The 26,093-nt window shown below is 32.2% G+C and overlaps 1 protein-coding gene across 1 annotated transcript in view; it reads right to left on the reverse strand.

Annotated features, from left to right (window-relative positions):
• LOC127728231 (kinesin-like protein KIF28) overlaps positions 1 to 23,388 on the reverse strand; it is a 36,355-nt gene extending 12,967 nt beyond the window's left edge. Inside the window, exons 1-15 of the mRNA XM_052235477.1 lie at positions 23,217 to 23,388; positions 19,716 to 19,921; positions 18,994 to 19,126; positions 17,692 to 17,771; positions 17,173 to 17,284; positions 16,391 to 16,502; positions 8,555 to 8,662; positions 7,860 to 7,990; positions 6,851 to 6,921; positions 6,304 to 6,364; positions 5,754 to 5,924; positions 5,012 to 5,130; positions 2,675 to 2,844; positions 963 to 1,249; positions 133 to 281 (exon numbers count right to left, since the gene is read on the reverse strand). Coding sequence (XP_052091437.1) covers positions 133 to 281; positions 963 to 1,249; positions 2,675 to 2,844; positions 5,012 to 5,130; positions 5,754 to 5,924; positions 6,304 to 6,364; positions 6,851 to 6,921; positions 7,860 to 7,990; positions 8,555 to 8,662; positions 16,391 to 16,502; positions 17,173 to 17,284; positions 17,692 to 17,771; positions 18,994 to 19,126; positions 19,716 to 19,921; positions 23,217 to 23,262 — 1,956 coding nt within the window. The 5' untranslated portion in view covers positions 23,263 to 23,388. The remainder of the gene's footprint in view (positions 1 to 132; positions 282 to 962; positions 1,250 to 2,674; positions 2,845 to 5,011; positions 5,131 to 5,753; positions 5,925 to 6,303; positions 6,365 to 6,850; positions 6,922 to 7,859; positions 7,991 to 8,554; positions 8,663 to 16,390; positions 16,503 to 17,172; positions 17,285 to 17,691; positions 17,772 to 18,993; positions 19,127 to 19,715; positions 19,922 to 23,216) is intronic.
• Positions 23,389 to 26,093: the final 2,705 nt, after the last annotated feature.

Genomic DNA, 26,093 nt, shown 5'->3' on the forward strand with positions numbered 1-26,093 from the left:
TCCCAGCTTTTCTTTTATTTGCCTTATGGAAAATATACAACTATTTAAAATTTTGTCACCTGCAATTTAAAATTATTGCATTCAATACTCAAATCAACATTTCTGAACACAAATCTGCTCTTCGATTCTTACCTCTGTTCGTCCAGACAGTTCACCTCTGGCCTCAGGGGAGACAATCATGATTTCAAACTTTCGTTTCTTGTCTAGTTCTTCACTGATGGCATTAGCTTCCTCCACAGCAGGTAACATTTCTAACAAATCCTCTTGTAATAATACATCCTCTAAAATTCAAACAAAAGTATATTATATCAGGATGTAGGAGAATTACATCATCTGTAATCCAAACAAAAGGATATCTAATATCAGGATGTAGGAGAATTACATCCTCTGTTATCAAAACAAAAGGATATCTAATATCAGGATGTTGGAGAATTACATCCTCTGTAATCCAAACAAAAGGATATCTAATATCAGGATGTAGGAGAATTACATCATCTGTAATCCAAACAAAAGTATATCTAATATCAGGAGGTCGGAGAATTACATCCTCTGTAATCCAAACAAAAGGATATCTAATATCAGGATGTAGGAGAATGACATCCTCTGTAGTCCAAACAAAAGGATATCTAATATCAGGATGTAGGAGAATTACATCCTCTGTAATTCAAACAAAAGGATATCTAATATCAGGATGTAGGAGAATTACATCCTCTGTAATCCAAACAAAAGGATATCTAATATCAGGATGTAGGAGAATTACATCATCTGTAATACAAACAAAAGGATATATAATATCATGATAGTGGGGAATTTATACAGGGAATAAAGTTTTTTAACTGTTAAATCAACTTTCATACATTTCTTAACAATATTGTTTAGACATTGTATTCTTAATCTCATGAAAGTCTGAGGTTTAAATGATTCATATCTACTAAGAAAACCAACCTTATAACTATTCTTACCCCTAGATTTGTTTTGTCCTTCCACATCAAATCCAGATTTTTTTGCAATTTCTTCCTGAGCCATCTCAAATGTTATTTCTTTATGTTGTTCTTTAGAACTGTCTCTTTCTTTAGGATTAACATAAACAAAATACTTAGTAGTACCAAAAATAATTCTGTCATTATGTGAAAGTTGTGTTTTTGTTCCTATTGCTTTCCCATTGACAAGCAGACGTACATTTGCCTCCATAGGTTCAATACTGAATTTTCCATCTGCCTCAGTGAAAACAGCATGCTTCATAGAAATACTGAAAAATGTAGAAGAAAACATGTAATTTATTGATTGTAAGGGTTTCGGAAACATTTATATTTGCCAGATATGTCTTAATCTAAAATGCAAAAGATACAGTTGTGGTCAAGATCAAATGAACCATACCAGATGTTCAAGTATTATAATTTTATACCAATTATTGTTGACCTATTGCTTATAAACATGACTTAACCATGAAAACTTATTTGTTTTTGGCTTTTAACTAGCTTTACTCTGATTACTCTAAAATCGTATTTTCATGTTAATTTGACCTGTTGACACAACTAGAAATTCATTTTTGTTATTCAATGTTTACTTATTTTGTGTTATATCTCGTCTCACTATTTTTAATATGAAGTACCTTTAATTAGTATTACGATAAATTTTCACTTCTGTACTCATACTGTGAACAACAAATTTATTTAATTTATAAAATATAAAAAATATTACGTACTCCTAACAACAAAATTATCATATTTAAATTTTCCTGTTTACATTATTTTATTTAACGTCATTTTGTTCCAGGTTAAAGTTGTCTTTTTGACATGATTTTGAATCTTTTTTATTATTATTGTATTTATAATGTATCAAAATTTATTCGTTCAGTGTATGTTTACTTGTTTTTGTCTATATGTCTTTTTGATCGAGTTAAGCCTTTTCAATTGATATTTCATAGTGTGTCTTTTTATGTTATGATGTGACACTACTGTTTCAGGTTAGGGTGAAGGTTGGCTCCTGATAAAAAGTTTAAATCCGCTGCATTTGTATGCACCTGTCCGAAGTCAGGAGCCTGTTTAGTCGTTGTCGTCTGTTGATGTGGTTCATAAGTGTTTTTTGTTTCTCATTTTTTATATAGATTAGACCATTGTTGTTCCTATTTGAATTGTTTTACACTAGTCATTTTGGGGCCCTTTATAGCTTGCTGTTCAGTGTGAGCCAATTAAGGCTCCGTGTTGAAGGCTGTACTTTGAATAATAATTGTTTACTTTTTACACATTGTGACTTGGATGGAGAGTTGTCTCATACCACATCTTCTTATTTCTATTAACATTGATCACTGATCTATGAAATGAGGTGATGATTATTCAATCCTATCAGAAGGACAGATATACCTTGCAATGATTCTATAAACCAAATATAGTTGTTCTGAAACTCATTTTAAGTTAGAAAATCATGTGGTAAACAAAATTATTTTGAAGCAGTCAAGGCATATACAAAAGAAAACCTCAGGAAACAAAGCATCTGTTTACAAGATATGAAGTATCCAGGTCTTCTAGCTTCTGAATTATAAAGCTTTATACAAATAGTTTATATCAAGTCCCTGTCTGATTAGCATCCCTATGTCTTGCATTATGCAACTTATAGTGCAGGTCAGTCACTATATTAAAATGCCATATTTCTATAATAGAAACTAGTACCATACCTTGGTCCATGTATAGTAATATCTATTCCTTCTGTAGCAGCACCGAATGATTTAGATGGAGCATCTAGAAAGTGAAACATGTGTCCTGTTAATTGAGGGTCCATGTTTAGGTTGTAGATATGTGGAATTGTCTTCTTTTTCTCTTTGATATCAGCTAAATCTGTACCTCCCTTTGAACAAAAAACATTTCATTCACATTAGGTATAAATAAAAAAAAACGAAATAAAAGCAGTAGGTGTACATGGGAGACAGAATCCCCCCCTATATTTTAGGCAGAAGTAGCATCTGTCACCTTTCTAATTTTGGCATGAGTAGATCAGATTTATAATGTGCTAGCTTACAATGTAACAGTCAATACTGCAAGCTTATCAAACAGTTAATAAAGAATGCTTATCAAACAGTTAATAAAGGATGCTTATCAGACAGTCAATAAAGAATGCTTATCAAACAGTCAATACTACATGCTTATTAAACAGTCATTAATGCATGCTTATCACAGTCAATACTGCATGCTTATCAAACAGTCAATATTGGATGCTTATCACAATACTACATGTTTATCAAACAGTCAATACTGCATAAAAGCGCAGTTCCTTTGCTTTTTGTGTTTAAAACACAATAAAACTTAATTACCGTAATCGGCCTTGTTAAGTCTGCACCCCCCTTTTCCCCACAGGGAATTCAGGAAAAAAACTTTTTGCGACTTGTTGAAAACGTCTAGAGAAACTCATGTAATTTCAAAACATGATATATTCATCACATTTATGTTTGAAGGGCATTTAGCTAAAATTACATGCAGCAATATGAAACACCAAAACAGAACGAATAACTGATTATGTTTTGTAGTTTATACATCGTTATTATGCATAAGCTGGTTCCCAGCTGACTTCTTCACTTTTTGTTGTGTTGTTTACAAGCGGTTTCCAATTTAAGTTATGCAATACCAGGAAAAGAAATGAGAAATTTGTAATGAAGCATTTGATATTGATACATATCATTCTATATTGGATTTTAAAATAAAATTGCATATTGATATGGATCAGGTGAATTAATAGTTTTGAAAAGAAATAAGGCGTCCTCTACAATTTTAATAACATACATGGTGCAACGTAGACAAACATAACAAAATCAAGTTTATCTCCTATTTTATGCTTATAGTACTCTATAATCCGCACCCCTTCATGGCAATTTTAATTTTGAAGTAACAAGAATGTGTCCATAGTACACAGATGCCCCACTCGCACTTTCATTTTCTATGTTCAGTGGACCGTGAAATTGGGGTGAAAACTCTAATTTGGCATTAAAATTAGAAAGATCATATCATAGGAAACATGTGTACTAAGTTTCAAGTTGATTGGACTTCAACTTCATCAAAAACTACCTTGACCAAAAACTTTAACCTGACACTGGACAGACGGATGAATGAACAGACTAACAAACGAACAGACGCACAAACCAGAAAACATAATGCCCCTACTACTATCATAGGCGGGGCAAAAAAACAGCGGACAATTGACAACTAAATTAAGTAGATTCTATTGAACAAATTTTTCCATTCCAGGATTAAAGAGTGCACACGCTGAAATGTCTCGACTGTTTTACTTATCATTGAGTTCATATTGAGTCTGTAATATGAAGATTTTACAATTATCACTTAAACTTAACATTATCAATGTTCTATGAAACCGAGGTCAAGGTCAGATGAACCATGCCAGACAGACATGTACACCTTACAATCATTCCATACACCAAGTATAGTGGTCCTATCGCTAATAGTACCTGAGAAACAGATCAACCACAAAATCTTAACATTGATCACTGAACCAAGAAAATGAGGTCAAGGTCATATGAACCCTGCCAGACAGACATGTACACCTTACAATTGTTCCATACACTAAATATAATTGACTTATTGCTTATAATATCTGAAAAATAGACCAAACCTCAAAACTGAACATTGTCCATTGAAACATGAAAATGAGGTCAAGATCAGATGAACCCTGCCAGACAGACATGTACACCTTACAATCATTTAATACACCAAATATAATGCATCCACGTCTTCTACCTTCGGAAATATAAAGCCACAAATTGTAGTCCCCAGTGTTTTCCCGAGGGGCTGTTAGCATCATGGTAATGTGATGCTATATTTCTTGAATGTGATGCTATCTGAATTGATTTTCTTATAGATTGTGTTATGGATGTGATGCTATAATTTTTAGAAACCAGATGGTATTTCAAATTTCCCTGTTTACCAGGATGCTATATGAAATATCTAGGGAGAACACTGGTCCCTATTCGTCACAGGAAAGACAATAAAACTGGAATTATACTTACTGTTCCTTGTTCCTTTAACCTTTCTTCAAAAGTCTTCTTCATTTCTTCCATCTCCTTTTGATTTTTTTCTAAGATACTCTTATATTCATCATCTAACTCCTGTTTAATCTTTTCCCTTTCTATAAAATCAACGTTATATATATTGTGTGGAACAAACAAAATATATTAATTGGCAATTGTTCTCTTGAAAAATGTGAAAATTCAAAACCTCATTGCTACTTAAAGCAAGATAATTTGATATTGACTAAAACTAAAAGAAGACTTACATTGACAATAATTTGCCCACTTAATCTAGTTGAAGTTCTGGACATATATTGTCACACTGACTACTTAAATTTGATTTGAATCAAAATATTTCAATAAAACAGAACATTTCCATACTGTAGAATATCATTGAAAGCTAATACTAATACTAATACTAATACTAGCTGTTTAATTTTACTATCAAATAGTTGTACATGTATATTCTTCTTTGTGAAAAATGAGGTATTGTTTCCACATTAATAATTGTTATCAATTTCATTTTTAAATACTGCAGGCATATATGACAAAATTTTTAGCCTTATTTCCCCTCTCATTTTTGAGGCATTTTCAAAGAATGTATAAGTATTTCTTTTCACAAAATAACTATGCATGAATGTCTTCATAAGGTCTCATTCTCAATAAATAGGACAACTTTTTTCAAAGAGTCCAAGGAGCTCAAATGCTCTTGTGTGTTTTCATATTACTATTGTTTCTTTACCTTCTTCACTCATGTCGTCATCTTCTTCACCATCTCCTTGGATTATTGTAAGATTTCCAGATTCGATCGCTTTCTTCAATCTTTCATTCTCCTCTTGAAGCTCACGAATCAGTTGTGCTGTTGGATCCTCATTGACTGAGCTTTTTGTTTTAATTTGCTTTGCTCTGTCAGCTATAAAGACAGTTTATAAACTATGGATGGAAGATCTATATTGTATATTAATATGTATTTTAATGCTTTCTTAACCAGGTTAACTAATTTCAATTAATTTGATATTTTGTTTTGTGAATCAATACAAAAACTGTTCCTGTTCCTATAATTAAACATACCTGGTACTGGGTTTAAGAAAGTTGAGCTTCAAAATATGACACCAAACATTAAATCTTTTTTGTTGTTGTCATACATGTTTAAACTGAAATTTTAAATAGAACATTAAAACCACAATTTCATTTGAAACTTTGTTCAAAAGAATGCGTTATATGTTAAAATAGTGTCCATTAAATTTCAATGAAATTTATAATTTGCTCTCTATAAAATTACTTATACATACCATAACGTAATGTTGACAGTGTTTCATCATAGTTGATATCTGCTGGACTGAGAGCAGCAATCTAATAAAACAAAAAGAACAGCATATGCATAATTGAGCAATATACTATATAATGATAAATAATCCAAATTTAATTTACTAAAATAAAATACCCCCCCCCCCCCTTATTTCTATTATGCATAAACTCTATTGATTCTATGTTGTTGGGTTGTTGTCTCATTGACATTTACACTCCAATTATCATTTTATTCATCTTTACACTGTTTATCATTTACAAAGAATTTTATAAAAATTAATAAAACCACAATAATTGTGACTAAAATAAACATCTTTAACTCATAAAAACTTGTCTCTGAACATATTGTAGTTTCATTGACAATATGTATGTGAGGTGTAAGTTTATAGACAGACAGGTGATTCCTCTATATTCCTCATATTTGACAGTTATATTCATGTACCTTGTTTATAAAAAAAGATAAGATTGTAATCAATCATGTAAATAGGAAAAAGTTTTTACTCGAGATAGTTTAGAGTTATCTCCCCTTACCATAATAGTTTTGCTGTTTCCTCCTAAGGCATTCTTGAGGAGTTTGGTCAGGACGGAATCTCTGTAAGGCACTGAAACAATGAAAAAATAAAATATGTAACAACTTTTGGTCCAATTAAAACAATATTGATTGATGCTTGGAATGTTGTCAGCAAAGTCGGAAGGCATCAAATTTACAATGTTATAATGTATGAGTGTCTACAGGTTCAAAAGATTATTCAAAGAAAAACAAGCATTCTGAGAGTATTGCATGGCAATACATAGTCCCCTACTTGTTAAAATTCATGAAAAAAGTGTGGAAAATTGATTACTTGTGTGAATTTTCTAAGTCCAAGAACCATAACTCTACACAAAATCATCAGACCAGAGCAAAATTCAAACTTGATCTTTAACTGGTCATGATAAAACTACATACCAAATATCAAATCAATATCTTTAAGCATAAATAAAAAAAGTGTGGAAAACTGATTTTCCAGACCGACAGAGGAACGGAGTACAATCCTAAATTCCCTTTCGACTTTGACCGTAGGAGACTAAAAATACATTGTACTCAGAATTCCCCCTTGCAAAGTTTAAAATGTGTATAGGTAGTATTTTTGAGAAAAATTCTTCAAACATCCCCCTTCTCCAACAGCCTCTTACAAATTTTCCTGAATATCACATACAGAATACAGAATAGTAATATTGACTTCATGTTCCAAATAACTCAATGTACAATAAATCTGGTCAATTTGAAACATGAAAACATTATCATATGTTACCTACTGTTTTAACTTTGATTATGACAGGCCATGCTTTACCTCATCCATGATTCTGTCACAACATAATTCAGTACATATTAACCATGGAACATATAGTATGATCATACTTACTTTTGTTTAAAAATAATTAACAAATTTCTGTATTTCTTTTTAATAAATCTGCAAAATACCTTAACAGGTAAAATAAAACATCAGAACTATCAAAGCTTAAATATTTTAACAATAAATTCTTATAAGACGTAATTTACCTCTTGTTTTCTTTCCTCCTGCATTGTCTGCTAAGGCTGCAATACAATTTCCTAGACATGATAGAGACTGGTTAATGGCTGCACCCTCTTTGAGTCTGTCTCCTGTTGCTCCTGTACTCTCAGCACGTTCACTGTTCAAATCAAATTTCATATATTTAGCTTACAAAATCATCTTTAAAAAAATGACTAGTACATCAGACTTTTAGATAACATTTATTATGAATATATGTCCTGAATAAGGTGACCTAATTAGTTCCCAACATAAGCATTAACTGACAAACGCAAGTGAATAGTGGGGGTTGGCTTTAGTCTGACTGCAGCATCTTATTGATTTTAAGTTAATAGTTTTGAAAAATGTTAGTCTAAAATCATTTGTACTTATCTAAGTACAAAAGGAAGGAAAGTCTTACTGGTTCTTGTCTGGATTAAAGAAGTGAATGAAGTAAAGTCCAAAATGCCATATTGCCCGCACCATATCCACAAATAAGAAAAAAATCATTAGTGCAATGATCTGCAATTATTACAAAATCCACATTTCAAAACAGTGAAAAGTATACCTTAGTTTTAAACAAATTCTAAATGAATTTCCTCCTCACCCTTAAAAAACTTAATCAAAAAGATCTTAGAACTTAGTAAAACATTTAAATAAGCTGATGTCATGATATTGTTATTTAGCTCCTCCCACTATAACTTACCTTCCAGCTAAATCTACCAGGTTAACTATAGAAGTCTTTGCTGTTTCTTCTCCTGCAGCATTGATATATTTCTGTACAAATGTAATACCAACTATTGTATGGGCACGACTGAAAGAATTATATATATCATTTAAATAAAAAGTTAAATACACACATTTGTGTATTTTCATGATTTATGATCAGTTAACAGTAGCACCTGTCTAAAGCAGAACCTAAAGCCATTTACAGAAAGAAGACTGTGGACAATCAACAAGACACTACAGAATGTTCCTAACCTAATGTCAAGCTCCAGCCAAATGACTATAAAAGCAGGACCATTCATGATGGATGCTGTATATCTGAGTAATGGACTTCTTACCAATGTTGTAATTAGATCTTTGAGTATAGTTTACATTGGCACTAGTATCGATTTTGTCATCAGCAAATTAAAACATAACTAAATTTGTATTCTTTTCAAACGGGATGTATAAAGACACACCCACGTTCATTTTTATCTATTAAGAGGTTAACTCCTAACTATCCTACTGCCTGTCGATACACTTATTTTTGGCATTGCACAAATCATGTCTTCTTTGACTGTCCATGACGTTAAAATACTAAATCCCTGGGATGTGTTTTAGTTGATTTTAGTCTCTGATGCATGATTTTTTATTGTTAGTTGTTTTTGGCTTTTAACTAGCTGTCAGTAACTGCGAGTACTCTCAAATCGTACTTTCTTGTTAATTTGACCTGTTGATACTATTTGTAATGCTTTTTTGTTATTTAATGTTTACTTATTCAGGGTTATATCTGGTCTATATACCAGCTTTGATAAGTGTTTGGTATTACAATAAATTTTCACTTCTTTGAACTATGAACATCAAAATTATTTATTTTGTAAAAATATTTCCTTTGTCCATTTAAACTGTATACCTAACAACAAAATTATTTTCATTTACCTGTGTATAATATTATTGTAACATTTCACAGCGGTATAAGACTGTTACTTTAATTATTCATCCCTTATTTTATTGATTTTTATTTGCATTGTATCATAGATCAAATTTATTAGTTCAGTGTATGTTCACTTGTGTTAATATGTCTTTTGATTGAGTTAAGCCATTTCAATTGAGTTGCACTATTGTTTAAGATAAGGGTGAAGGTTTGGTACCATTAAAACATCTAAACACGCTGCAATTGTTTGCACCTGTCCTACTAAGTCAGGAATCTGAGGTTCAGTAGTTGTCATTTGTTGATGTGGTTCATAATTGTTTCTCGTTTCTTGTTATTTATATAGATTAGACCGTTGATTTTCCCGTTTGATTGGTTTTACACTAGTAATTTTTGTGGCCCTTTATAGCTTGCTGTTCGGTGTGAGCCAATGCTCCGTGTTGAAGGCCGTACCTTGACCTATAATGGTTTACTTTTATAAATTGTGACTTGGACGGAGAGTTGCCTCATTGGCACTCATACCACATCTTCTTATATCTATTTGTTTTATTCAGCTGTTGTGTAATTTTCTTCAAGATATATTTGTAGAGAAGACTATTCTATTATTGAAAACATATTCAAGCCAGTAGACAATTGTTTGTATGTTTACAATGTGTCCAATGACCAGTAGATTACAAACTCAGAAGATACATATGTCTGGAAAGTTTCATTTGTAACTGCTTCAATAGATCTTGAAATGACAAGTGGATAATAATTGATTTTCCTCTTGTCTTTAATGTGACACCTCTTATAAAATGTCCCAGGGGCTAAGGTGGCCTGTTCCCATTTTAAGACTTGAGTTTTTTGGGTTTTTTTTATAAAACAATACATGTATAACCTTGTTAGATCGTTTTTTTCTGTGGTCCCATTTGGACACGACACACTTTTTAAAAATCCTTGACCCACCATTGTATATTGAGTGTTTTATAAATGCCGTTATTGTGTCATACTAATACCTTATATATGTACCTAGCAAGTTTTTTTTAAACAACACCTCATGCGTGATGATTAGAAAATAAATAAATCTAGCATATAGGATTGGTCAAATTTTTCAGAAATATTTGTTATTAGAAACACCTAAGATAAACTGCCATAGAAAAAACTTTTCTAAAACAGGGCTTATACATTATTGAAGGTATGAACTGTAAAATCTATTTTCAACTTTCAATCTTTATTCAAGAAGCAGCTTTAAAGTCACATAAATTTGAAACAAAAGATAAAATGCAATTAATTATTCAGCCTTGCGTTTAAACTGGAATAGCTTGTTTCCGTTTGATTGAATAATGAAACATGTCTGAGAAAAACATAATCTTTCTGAACCAAAAAAGGGAGAAGAGCTAGAGGGTCACTTCATAAACTATTTGTTTTGATTAAATTAATCTGTAAGTAAAAATGATAAATTAATTATATATGAAATTAAGTAAGGTGAAACAAACTGCTATTATTACATTTAAATCTTTTGAAATTATGTCATTTTAAATTTACAATAGGATTGACTTAATTCCTCTACATAACAGATTTTAAACAATCTATTTTTGTATTTTCAAGGTTTTATAAGATTAATATAATACCAATGCAACATTGTCATTTCATATTCATGTTAATCAAAGCAGTTATTCATGAATGTCAATTTCTTTAGGTGTTACTTGACATTAAACCTGCAGAAAAAGTCGGTCAAAAAGTATGACTTCATATCTATCACATAATTACCCTCATCAAAAGATGGAAAATTTATATAAGCAGTAAATAAGCTTTAAATCTCTTTACATGTATTTAACTGCTAAGTAAATCTATAGAATCAACATAAAGTCCTGTAATGTATAATAATTTTGTGGTGCTAAATATTTCTGGCATACATATCTATAAATATGTGTATATATACATAATGTGGCTGTTGTTTGGGCTTTTATATGTATATATTAAAATTGAGAATGGAAATGGGGAATATGTCAAAGAGACAACAACCCGAACAAAGAGCAGACACCAATGGGTCTCCAATGGAGCGAGAAAATCCCAAACCCGGAGGTGGGCCTCAGCTGGCCCTAAATAAAAATGTGTACTAGTTCAGTGAAAATGGACATCATACGTAACTCCAAAACATATAAATGAACTAAAATTAAAAAAACATACAAGACTAACAATGGCCAGAGGCTCCGGACTTGGGACAGGCGCAAAAATGCAGTGGGGTTAAACATGTTTTGTGAGATCTCAACCCTCCCCCTATACATGTACCTCTAGCCAATGTAGAATAAACATACGCACAGCAATACGCACAGTAAATTTCAGTTTAAAAGAAGTCCGACCCCGATGTCAGAATAGGTAACAAAAGAAACTAAGGAAAATGACAATGATACATAAATAAACAAAGGACTACTAGCAGTTACTGACATGCCAGCTCCAGACCCCAATTAAACTGATTGAAAGATTGTATGTTTATGTTTGGAAGAAAGCTTATTTGGCAATATTGTTATATATGTACAAACATAACCTTCATATTGTATGAAGGCCATTAACATATAAAGATCAGCTAGATTGTATAATCAATATAAAATAAATTCCTTGGTGACTTGGTCCAAACTTATAATTTCATCTTTTTTATAAGTCAATGTTAATTTTTATTTGCAATCATCCTCACTAAGCCTAATTATTCACCTTTTTATCCCTGTAGTTTATACTTAATTTTTATATAAAACTGATAAATTAATATTATAGGTTTTATTAGGAATATGAAACACTTATATTTCATTGAAAATTTGAATATTAGTTTACTTAATGAATAAGATATAGAATTTACTGACCATGTAACATTAAAATTTTGATTGAAAGTAGAAAGTATTGAATATCAATACATAAAGAAATATTTTTTATCATAAGCTTATTAATATGCATGAATTTTTTGTCCTTTCATCATGTTTACTCTTAATACTCGGTACATGTAACTTAAGAGCTATGTCATTACATTTAAGTTATTCACGAATCATTGCTTGTACATAAGTACACAACAGAAATTAACAATCAATAAAATAAACCTCATTATAGAATAACCAGTCTAGAAATATGATTAGGGACAAAATATTTATATTGAAGCCATGGTAGCACTAAAAGCTATTTACATGTATGAAAGCCAATCCATTGTTCTCTCAAGGTATTTAATTAAACTGTACTGCGCCTTATATTGAAGATTATTTTGTTCTGTTGGTTGAATAAGGAGATAATTCTGTAATAAAGATCATTAATTACAGAATTGATTTATCTTTACAGACATTTCAACACTCTATAAACACTTTCTACTAAGGTAATGGATGTACTTGTCAACTTTGAGAAAGTCCCTTATTTTATATGTTGCTAATACATTATTGCAAACAAGATTAAAACACTTTCATGGCTTTATAATACCTTTCCAAAATTGGATTTATTTACTTTGAATCTAATTTTCCACCTTTGCCTACTAGGTATATATATGCATTTTTTTAAGATATGACTGTTGCAGTGCAAATAAGCTCTACTTCAAAGGGTACATGCTATCAACCATATTTCAGGGGTTGCCTGTTGCTTTTATTGCTCTTTTTTTCTCAAAAGAAATATACAAGGGTTGACAATGGTATGAGGGAGTGCTATTATATCCAGACATATGTAACCATGCATCAAAGGTTCAAAATACTTATAAACAAAAATAATTCAGGATTGAATAAATAAATCAAAAAATATAGTTATAGACTGCCATGTATTCTCTCCTAACTCTGTGTTATAACAATGCCAATGGACATGGAGAGTAGGTCAGATTGATCTAGTTTTAAACAAATGCACAGCTTTACAGAGATCTGATGTATACTGAATTGTTTTACATTTGTCATTTCAGGGCCTTTTATAGCTGACTATGCAGTATATGTTTTGCTCATTGTTGAAGGCCGTACAGTGACCTATTGTTGTTAACTTCTGTGTCATTTGGTCTCTTGTGGAGAGTTGTCTCGTAGGCAATTATACAACATCTTCTTATTTTTATATCAAATTAACTTGAATCAAATTCAGTGAAATATAAAAAAAAATGTCATTCCAATTTTGCCAGATTTCTGTCTTACTACAAAAAGCACATCTTCATTTCTAATTCTTACAAAACTTTATAATTTTAACTAAACTTATTGAAGCATATAAAAGAGTTATGCCCAGACACTGACCATTATCTATAATACATCTGCTTACAAGTTCAGATTTCCTTTCAACTTGTACTGCCAAAGATACAGCATGGACAACTTTCAAGTGCATGCATTTCTCTGCTCATTTCTTATGTCATAATGCTTAAATGTTATTACATCACAGTAAGAACTGATTGTTCAATGACGTCATTTATGCAGATTGACCTTGGGTCAACTGGTGTAACTCATTCATAACAAACAATTGCATTTTAGTCTATAGAGGATGTATCATTCCAATACATAATACATGTACATGGTAATAATTGCCAAAAAGCTGTCAGGATATTCTATAGAGGCATGCCACCAAGGCTTCCAAAACGGTCATATTTGCCGGACATTTGTATAATGTCCGGTAAAAGTCCGGCTTGGCAAAGCATGAAATGTTCATCTACTTTTTAGTTTGCAAGGCTTTAAGAGACGGTCATTTTAACAGAATTCACGATCTTTTTGACCCAACGTTTTGCCTTTAACAGCCACACATTTCCGGTCATAAAGTGACATGATCATTAAGTACTAACAAAACAACCCCTACTTTAATACCTTCTCATTTTAATCAAGGCTAATTAGTTGTCGAACAGCTGAAATTTACCTGTTCAGGTGACAGGTAAACTATTTTGAACCGGACATTGATCGGTCTATTCAAAGTTATTTTCTTACATTTCAGTGGTTTGCATCTAATTAATTTAGTCAAAAAGATTTAAATTATCAGAAATACGTTTACAATTATGATTTGATGAAAAAATTAAAAAGGTGAAAATGAAACATCGTCATAACCACGTTGTTTGAACTAGTGACATGTCTCTGTTTGAACTAGTACACATGTGCGCATCTGTGAAATTTAATTATGCATCCTAATTTCTTCAAAAAATGCGTAAATTGTCATTGATACCTTTATCTCATGTTTATTTCGAATATTTTCTTGAAGAAATAATGTAGAAGGAACTACTTCCACTCATTCATGCTTTGCAAATGTACACAGAATTTACGTATCCGTCTCTGGTCCATGTTTTACCATTGTCAAGATAACATCCGGTATTAGATTAAAAACGAAAGTAAAGTTTTGACAACGTTATTTTGCACAAATAAAGAGTCTAAGGCAAATATAAGTACGCTGATGTAATTTATTGTTGCACACTTCGAATGATGCACTGCCAATTAAACAAATTAACAGTTTACGTCAAAACTTTGAATTTGAATCAAAGAAAGTTTAATATCGTTTTTTTTTATGTCAATCATTGGGATGGCCAACTCGGCAACTGATTACCATAATTGCCTTTTGTTTATTTAGTCTTAAGGGATTAAAATCTGGATAATATATAAAATTTCCGGCTTGCTAAAAGTAATTTTGGAAGCCCTGCATGCCACCATCTTTCACTATATGTAGTGGCTAGCTGCTTTATATCATAGCAGTATTCATTTGTAATATATAAGAAAATATATCTTTTATTTCATCAAGACTTTTACCTCCTATCATTTCTATGACATTCTTCAATGATCAGAGACAGAAAGGATTAAATTGCCATAATTCCGTATTGGAAAATCCTTATTCACTGATGTTAGTACAGTGTGAACACTGATAAAAAAAAACATAAATAGCTATAATAGTGGATCAGTTTTACTGGATGTTGAATAACAGATATTAATCTTCAACTGGATTTAATACTGCCAGCTCAGTGATGAAATATTCCAGAACAAAACACACCATATATTATTTTTCTGTATCAAATCAGACCCCATTTTGATGTTATTCTCATATAATTATTTCACAGATATATGTATTTAACAAAGGCACAACTTATGTAAGATAAAGACATTTTGTTAAATCTGGTAAGTGAAAACATTCAGCTAGGAAAACACATACAACAATATGTGCATGTTATGTAGGGATTAGGTTCTTCATGCTCTACTAGCTGGAGTCCGGAATTTAATATGTCAAAGTTGACGTCTTTCAAAAGACAAAACAAATACTTATTTTGGACACACATGTGACCAGACCATAACCCAGGAAAGAGGAATGGAAAACTGGCCTCTGACATGTAGTGGCATTACTATTATGTAACTGAATGAGATCCAATCTATGGAAATTACATTGATTTTATGTTTATGCATATCTATTTTTTTTGCATACCCCCCCCAAAAAAAAACAGATATAGTAAATAATTTAGTATGCAGGAAGACACTTTTCCAAGTGCTACACATCAAAGGCACATGTGTTGGACTAAAGTTATAAATGTAAGCTGACAGAAGTTAATAAACACAAACATGACATTGAGAACCATAACATATAGTGATAGGGAAACTCTTATGTATGTTAACATCAACCAACTAGTGCTGTCTAAGATTGAAGACAAAAAATCCTATTTCTGGATACACTAAATGGACCAAAGTATGCTTCTTATATCTATATCTATGCATTCACATATTAGAACCTATGAAATTGTCAAGATTCATTTGGTTTTAAATCATGAAAAGATTAACATAATAGTATGATTGACGGACAGAGAATATTTTTTTCTAAATCAAGAGGACATCTATATATACATTCAAAATATTTTTTGTGGTCTTATGTGGCAGGTTTATTAACTTTTTACCAGAGATTTTCCAAGGCATGGAAATAGTTCAAGTTTTGTATTTTGAAGTGACCCTTCCTCTAAAAATCATCCATGTTTCTTACCTGCTAGTAGCATTCATGGCGGTTGATGCAACAGTTCTGTTTCTTGTTCCCTCTTCTGTTTTTGCTTCAATATCAACATAACTGCTGACTGGTACAATCTTGAGTCCCTCAGCTAAAATTGAAAACGATGTATATATAAAAATAAGAAATGGTATGAGTGTAAATGAGACAAATCTCCACCAGAGACCAAATGATGTAGAATTAAATGACTATAGGTCACCGTACAACCTTCAACAATGAGCAAAACCCATACCGCATAGTAAGCAATAAAAGGCCTCCAAATAGTACTTTTTCAAATATAAGAATTTTAATGGAGTCAACTCTTAAGAAGACATAATGTGTTCCTTGTCTATGCAAACCTAATTGAAGGAGTATGTTTTCAATGTGCTGTTAAGAATTTACATTTCCTAACCACTATCTTGCAATCCCCTTTTTACAATAAATATGACTGAGGGACCAAGTCTTATGACTTAGATACATGGATGCTAATACATAGAGTACCAAATTTTCACAGGCATTTTTATAATATAAGTAATTCTCCATATGAATAATGCTATGCAAAATTGACTAAAACACTTGTAGTGCTCTTAGCATAAATGATTTCCATGTTGCATTATTAGTAATTTGAAGTTTTATCTGAATATTGCATTTCTATCTCTCTTTTTTTTGTCAAATTCATTTGCAAGCCATTAAACTATTCTTAAATCTTTTTTATGACTGAAATACCTTTAACTGCTATGGATTATTCATTAAAATGATTCCAAATAAATGTAATCACTTACCATAAAAGCCCTGTTTAGGATGCTGTCTACATTTCAGACCTCCCTTTCTTGTCTTAGAGTCTAATAAATCTCGTATTTGTTCATTGTAGATTTCTAACATACTGAAAGTGACCTATAATGAAGATTTAAATCAAATGTTTTATCAATTTATACTACAGAGAAGTTTAACAATAGTCAATCTGAAATTCTGCTACAATTAAATAGAAAGATTAATGAGAATTTCTTGTTCAATCTCTTTAGAAGTGACCTGTGTGTCATAGGTCACATAAAAACTAATTTTTAAGAAATTCTTCTTAACAAAAACTTTCATAGTGTATATTCTTTATTTAACTAACATTAAAAGAAACATATTCTACTTAAACCATGATCTAAGTATAATATGCAACTAAATGTATAAATATTCAGTTCTCTTTTGATGTGACTGTACAAAGCTATGAGTTTCTCAATGCTCGAGAGTAAAGGCAATACATGATGGCCCAATCATTTACCTAACAGTTTTATAACAACTGTTTAACATACCTCATATTCTGTTTTTTCTCCACCAGCCTTCTTTTCTTCAATCTGTTTGAAGATGTTTTCACAATATAAAGGCACAATTCCTGTGATCAATCAAAACATATATTGTATAAAGATCATGCTTCAAATTCTTTAAAGTTTCATGTTTGTTAATTTTAAAGTAGAATCAGTTGTAAAATATCATATGCATTTTTTAACATATGACTATGAAAATTAACATTACTTGTTTTGTTACTATTTGGGTAGGGGTCATAGTTTACAGGGTGATAATGGCTGCCATATACAAAATATGACAGAGTACATGTACTTAATAGAAACAAAAGGGAAGATTCTTTCTTGTAGTTTCTTTGTAATAACTATCAACTATTGTTTTAAACAAAGACAGATTGCTGTTTTAGCAAATTTTGAACACTTACAAGGTGGCAAAAAAATAGTAAACATGTTAAAAGTTGGCATAGCCAATAAATCTCCTAAAACTACATGTACACTGATAGGAAAGCAAAATTCTTAAACCTTTTTTTGCAGTTTGAAATGGATGTGTGGAATGACAAGCATAACACTAGCTATACATGTATATGTCATAGCAGCATAAGCTGACCATAGAGATTTTAAGAAGTAGCATATAATGGGATTCCAAAGCAAGCTAAAATCATCACCCAGAAAATGTTTGGTTTCAAAATTTCACATTTAAACTGGAAAATTGAGCTTCATTTTCCATTTCCCAGTGGAAAATAAACACTAACTTTTCATTCAGAAATCTTTTAAAACAGCCATTGTGGACAGACAATGTGGCAACTGTTAACAGTCTAGATATAAGCTACATGTAATACAAATTATTATCCTAAAAGTAATTTTTTTCCTTCCCTTTCTACAGATCAGACAAGGACCAGAAAAGATGTTTTGAAGATATCTGAATTACTGGTATATAAAAAAAACCTCTGTTTTGCACCATGTCCAATGTTTGTATTAAAAATCTATTTATTAAAAGTCAACAATTATTCAGTTGATTTCATCAAATTTTCTTGTTTAAATGTTATTGTACATGTAAATGTAGCTTGGGAGATCCCTCCTGTTTTTTAATTGTTCTATTTTACTATAAACTTTGTATTGTTGTTTCATATATCAAGAGTCCTTTCAGCCACAAAATTCATCTATCCTCTATACTAGACTCCATCAAAGATACAAAGGTTAAATTTACTTTGCTAAAAGTTTTCAGTTGGCTGTATTACTAACTCTTACATCACATATTCTCATATATCTATGAATAACTTAATGGTAATAAGAAACTAATGTATGTCAACCTACCTTTGTTTACACCATATCCTACCATAGACCAACTTTTTCCCGATCCTGTCTGACCATAGGCAAACAAAGTTGAATTGTAGCCTTCCCATGCATTCTCTAGAACACCTACGCCAAGCTCATTATAAACTTTCATCTGTAACCAAATCAGTGTATACATTAATTGAAATTCATTAATCTAATATATCTACACTGAACAATGAAAATTGGTTTATGAAATAAAACAACATTTACAGTAATACTAAAGTATTCTTTATGGATTGTTTAGCTTAGTTTGAATCTAAAAAATTTTATGTTTTACTTTTCTAAGGTTACCATATAACTATTTTTTAAATAATGCTATCCACTTCGTTTGAACTCTGGTGGATATTTGTCTCATTGGCAATCATACCACATCTCCTTATTTATATATACATGTATCTTAGGCTTGCTTTTAATTATTAAGTTTGTTCTTTTTTATGTTGTTTTTAAATTTTGGGGTCTATTTTACATTTGTAACTACACAATTTTCTTTGCATTCTGCCATTTTAAACAAAGCAAATATTTTTGTACATGTATTCCTTCAGTTCTCTTAGCACCATTTAGTCAACTGTTTGCGACAAGTATCACATTATTTAATAAATGCATGGTTGGTCAATACAATTTTGTAAAATAATCATTTATTTACAATTGTTTGTTTGAATTAACAAACAAAAGGTTTTTCTGTTAACATGTAATAAGTATACCTGATCACAGAATTTCTTGCCATTGGGATGTGATGTATCTGGTCCATAGTATCCATTAGACTCCTCCTTACATCCATCATGTGACCAGTAACTAAAGTCAAATGTAAATTTTTTGGGTTCATCAGAAGATGAAGGGTCTTCAATCTTAGTAGTATTTCCAGTCATATCAATAATGCATTTTGCATTTCTCTCCCTTTCTCTTCTATTGTGAATAAGGTTAAGGAAATTAAATTTTCATGTTTAATATCTGATTACTCATTTCTAAAAATGATGGATACATGAAGTTGTGTCATTAGCATACTCTCCTTATTTTTATGTAATCATAACCGGAAAACATGACTTGTCTATATTACTATACCAGCTGGGATATAATCGAGGGAGCCACCACTCTGTCATGAAATAAGAGTTCCTTCAAAATATTATTTCCATTGGAACAAATTATTTGTTCCTAATGGAATAAAGTGTATAGAATATGTGTTCAAAAAGGAAGAGATATAATGGCAACTGAGCTAGATGAGTAATCCTCTATTGGAGCTAATGAGAATATCTACATGTACAAATGTACATCACTTACCCTGGCTAGGCATCATTTCTCTAACTTTGAAGTCTACTATGGATTTTTTAGTTAGGCTCCAATTTTGTAACTGATGAGTATATATGACTTTTCTCCAAAAAAATTTCTTGTACCAGCCTGAATTTAATCCATGGACCCTTGAAACAGTAAGCCACAGCTCTACCAATTTATAAAATGTAGATAAAGGAGTACTCCTCTAGCACAGCTAAAGTATATACCGGTACAAGGTAAGGGAAAGCATCACTACATATACATACATGTTGTGTAATTGTTTTTTGTCATCTTTCAATTGAAAAGATGAGGTACAGCAAAAAATCCCCACCCCTCTTTGAAAGTAAGGTGATTACACCTCTCAGCATTGCCAATTATGAAATTTTGGAAAGTTTCTTATAAGGCACCTCCACAGAATAAACTGTAATGTGTTCTTGTGTTAATTTATGATGGGGTGCCATATGGGACTCTTGCTGTATAATGAACATAATTTTCTGGTAAAATCCTGTAAGTTATTTCGGTACATTGTACATATATTGTTGACGAAATTATTATTCAAATCTGTTACAGTGGCAACTCCCTCGTGCATACTGGAATTATATTGAAAACATAGTAACACCTAAAGAGGAAAACAACCAATACAGTAATATGAAACAGTTCTGGACATACATAAAACATAAACGAACGGAGAGCATTGGAGTGGCACCACTACGTAGTGAGGGATTACTACATTCACACCCAGTAGACCAAGCAACCATCCTTAATAAACAGTTCCAATCAGCTTTCTCCATCAAGGATACATACAATCAACGTGAGTTCTTATCTCGATTTCAGGTACATGTATTGCCCTTCTGCAGAGGAACTTATAATTAACATAACAGAAAACGGAATACTAAAATTACTTACGAAAATTACAAACAAAGCAGCAGGACCAAACATTATAAGACTAAGATTACTAAAAGAACTGACTTTGGAAATAGCCCCAATTCTTACAATCATCTTTAAAACATCAACTGAAACAGGGGACGTACCATCTGACTGGAGGACTGCCAATGTTAGCCCAGTCGTCAAGAAGGAGAGCAATATAGAACAGAGAACTATGGACTAATATCTCGGACTTGAATCTGCTGCAAACTCATAGAGCACATTATCACATGCCACATCATGAACCATGCAGATCGCCACAAAATTCTCTACCCATTACAACATGCTTTTGGTTCTAAACGATCTTGCAAAACCTTACTTTGGACAACATCACCAACAACATGAGTGCAGGTAAACAGACAGATGTACTGATTAATGATTTCTCTAAAGAGTTCGACAAGGTCAGTCACAGTCTCCTTATACATAAACTCGAACACTATTGAATCAGAGGAAATGTCAATAGGTGGATTGCTAGCTTCCTGTCGCATCGGACACAAGCAGTAGTAGTGGACAGAGAGAGCTCATCACATATTAAGTCTCAGTCCTATGGCCTTCACTATTCCTGTTCTACATGTACATTAACGACATGCCTGATAGAATTAAATCCACTATCCTCCTATTTGCAGATGACACTATATCATACCTTACTATATCATCACTGCATCAGACAAAGACTTGGTTGTTAGTTACAACCTACAAAAAGATCTGATAAACTAGCTACATGGAAAACCAAATGGAAATGGACTTCCACCCAGACAAGTGCAATGTACTTACCATCAGCCGGAAAAACAATACCTTTACAGCATCCTATAATCTACATGGTCACACTATAGAACCGGCCAAACATGTCAAATACTTAGGCTGCACATTCACATCTGAACTCAAATGGAATGACCATCTTAATAATGTACATGTATGTAATAAAGCCAATAGAAATATTGGCTTCCTAAAACAAAATCTTAACATTGGATCTACTTCAGTAAATGAAAATGTGTATAAAACACTTGTAAGACCTATAACAGAATATGCCAGTCCAGTATGGGATCCACACTTTAAAACAGAAATTGACCAACTAAAGATGGCCCAGAGACGAGCAGCACAATATGTGATGAATAAACACCATGACCACTCGTGTGTAAACAAGATGCTAAATCAATTAAAATGGAGATCTCTAGAACAAAGACGAAAAGATGCAAGACTCACCATGCTCTTTAAAAAAAATAAATGATAAAGTTGCTGTGACAAAGAAAGGTCGTTTGATGCTACCAAAACGACTGTCAAGGAACATGCACGACAGAATTATTGCTTCCAAATTCCAGCATCATCAAGTGATTACCGGAAATATTCTTTCTTCCAACAAACCATCAGAGATTGGAACACTCCTGGGGTTGTATCAGCAACATCAGTCAAGGCTTTAAAAGCCTCGGTGACAAAGCTGAACTAAATTTCAAACATTATTAGGGGTGAGGGGTCTGTATGCGCACCAGTCATGGCAGAGTAATCAGTTCGTTGATTATGCCATTTATAGCCATTATCTGGTAGAAATAGAAGGCAACGTCTTATCATATGATATGCTTGCATGGTTTGATCAGGGAACAGTATATCAATATATATGTTCCTGGTTTGATGCACATTTATTGACTTACCTTGCCTTGTTATGTTTATATATCACTTTTTTTTACAGTGTCCATGCCTTTGAATGCCTAGTGCCTCACAGAGATTCCGTCCCGTTAACTTACAATCCAATATGACGCTAATAATTTGCCCTAAATACTGAAATAATCAACATGTCTACACTTGCGAGAGGAATTCACATCACTATGTATCCTCCACGCTCAACACAAATATGCGATGATTTATGGTGAATAAATTTACCTTATATTATAAGCGTCTCATTATAACAGCTTATTATAAATAAAAGCGAATACACCGTACAAAATCAAGTCAAACATGACAGTTTCAGAAACGAAATAATAGACTTAAAAATATATTTTGTTTAAATAAAAAGGATATGAAAGGCCTGACTCTGACAGCCACTTTCACATTTTCTTCCGACATCTTGCCTGGTTTTTAACAGTGTCCTAAATTTTCAAAATATATTCTATTTCGAAAAGTTTATGTCATTTCGCATCGAAAGCTCTTGTCGGAATTGTGGTCGCCATATTGTGAAGCTTTATTTCATTGGCTGGTTGCTAGGGAGCCTGTCAAAATACTTCGATTGGTTTCAATAGCACACAATGGGGTATTATATAGGGTACATGTCGAAACAAGACAATAATGTGGAAATGTAATAGTACAATAAAGCAAGAATTTTTAAATTATTCAATTCCTGATTGAAGTGCACAAGTCTCTTAATTTTTTTCATGCTTTTTTTTTGCTTAATGAAAAAATATAGCGTCTGAAAAACTAGCATATTTATTTGAAACCTTCTGTACAAATCAATGTAGATCTAGCCGAATTTATGATGCTCTAATTAAACAGAAATGTTTTAATAAATTGGATAGAAAAATAAAGAATAAACGAAACATTAAAGTAAAATCAAATAACCCGCAGCTGAAAATTCCCCCCAAAAAACACAAACTTCGGTGAAAAAAAACGCCAAACCCGATATAAATTTTTAATAATGATAAAATCTGGGACTATTATACTAACATAATAGTATAATAGTCCCAGATAAAATCAAATAAACTATATACGATAAAGATAAAACAAAACTGAATAGTCTGGTAATGTTTGACAATTTTGTGGATTATTCAACCCATTGGACACTTTTGAAGAAGGTTCAAAATCAAGACTGTCGGGTATATTGTTTTCATCAGTTATGGTTACGAATCAATATGAACTCAGTGGTCCGATGACAAGAACCATTTAAAAGTTTAAATCGTGACGTAGAATGAGTTGTGACGTTTTTCATTTTTTATTTGATCATATATATATATATTTCGCAATCTCTATAGTCCATATAAGGCACAAAATGTGCACCAGAATTAAGTTACCTTGTTTTGTAACCCCCATTGACATAATGGTTACATTGGTTGCATTGGTTACACTCATACAAACTATCATAAATCATCATATATTCAGAAATTCTCAAATCCTGGTATTGACCATAAAATTATATGCTCGTGTAACTAGACCCCCTGTCCCCTCAGTTAAATTCACCTCTGCCGGCGCAGTTAAACTAAAAGGACTAGAAAAGGAGGAGGTGGCTACGACAATTGGAACATACCCGTGGTCATCTGACAAGTATTCCATAATGGTCAAGACCGTCATAATGGCGTACGTAAAACTTTCGAATTGGTGAGTTTAACTTTACCACTAAGAACTCTAATTCAATAACTTCCATGTACGCAGTAATCCTCTATTAAGCAAATCATGATATATAGAAAGCGCAAGCTCTGGAATATCATAACAACTGGAAGATCTATTTTGTTACATCTTGTGATCCGTTTATTTGGCAATCGCCAATGGCAGTCAGCAGGGTTTAAGAACATCAGTTGTTCGACCTGCAAGTCAAATGCGTTTTGTTAAAATCATACTTTTTCACTCATTTGGTCTTTTGGAAAATGTTGTTTGTGCTGTATTTAGAATCCTCTACCAAGAAATTTGGTTTGCATGCACACGTATAAAAATTGCGGTTTTTATCCAATGCAATCATAGGTTTGAACGTTGTTTTCAATTTAGACTTGTTTTATATAACAACTGGAAGGTATATACTGCATATGTAGACCCTGCTGGAAATGTTAAATTGCTACCTATATATCTGTATATAGACATGGAAAGTTCACAATCGGAAAGTTGAAATCAGCTCTTTATGTCGTAAAGTTTTGTGTCCGACTGATCCTCATTGTCAATTTCTAGATACGAGACAGAATTTACTGTACCTGTGGTATCCGTTACTACAAGTTCAATGGGATAGATGCGTTCAACATAGTCAACACACTTTGATTAGTTTAGTTAGATGACATTATCTATATAACGGAACGTGGAGTGCAAGGGTAATGCAAATTCTTTTTATGCTTTTTGAGAAGCTCATATATGCAGTCTGCCTCATATGAATAAAAAGACAAGACGAAAAGAAGAGGAGCACAGCAGATTCACACAGGAATGCCGATTGTCTAGTGAAAAACGTAACAAATATATTGTCAATAAAAAAATCAAGCATCTTGATGATGTCAAGTTCATAGAATTTTTCGTTGGAATCAGAGTTGGTTTTTACAAAATACGATTTATCCCTTCTCAAACCAAAATATTTCGAGTATCTCATGTAAACTTGGCATAACGTGGATTTGGTTATTCTAATGAATATAGAAAAACACTTCGGACGCTGCCGTGACCAAATTAACAAAGAGTTATTTTCATTTTCTTGCAATGGGTCAATACGTACCGCTGCTGGTAGACTGTTAAGGCGAGGATATCATCAGCTAAGAAGCCTCTTCACTGACCTGACACACATTTTCTAAGTGGTCCCGATGAAGATAAATCCAGAAAAACGCTTCGATCGTACGTACCAAATTTTAAGTGTAATTTTTCACTATTTTAACGCATTTAAAGTCGACGCTACTATAACTGCCTCATTGATCTTGCTGCGAAGTTTTAAGCTCATAGAAAAAAATATTTACAGAATCTGTCAAGCACAACAATAAAAGGGCTTTTACATTTATTTACACTGCCTGTTAGGTAAAGATAAGGGTTGAGGTCACATAGAAATTTTGAACCCCGTAATATTCTGTATGTGCGTAACCCAAGCCAAAAGCATATTACATGCATGAGACTTATCCAATTCCTCCACTTCTTCTAGCTGCAGCTGCAGTAATAGAATGTTAAAACAGAGAAATACGAGACTTGTAAGTACAATAATAGGTGGATGTAACCGATATTCCATTCCA

The sequence above is a fragment of the Mytilus californianus genome, unplaced genomic scaffold (assembly GCF_021869535.1).
Source record: "Mytilus californianus isolate M0D057914Y unplaced genomic scaffold, xbMytCali1.0.p SCAF_2, whole genome shotgun sequence".
Lineage (NCBI taxonomy): Eukaryota > Metazoa > Mollusca > Bivalvia > Mytilida > Mytilidae > Mytilus > Mytilus californianus.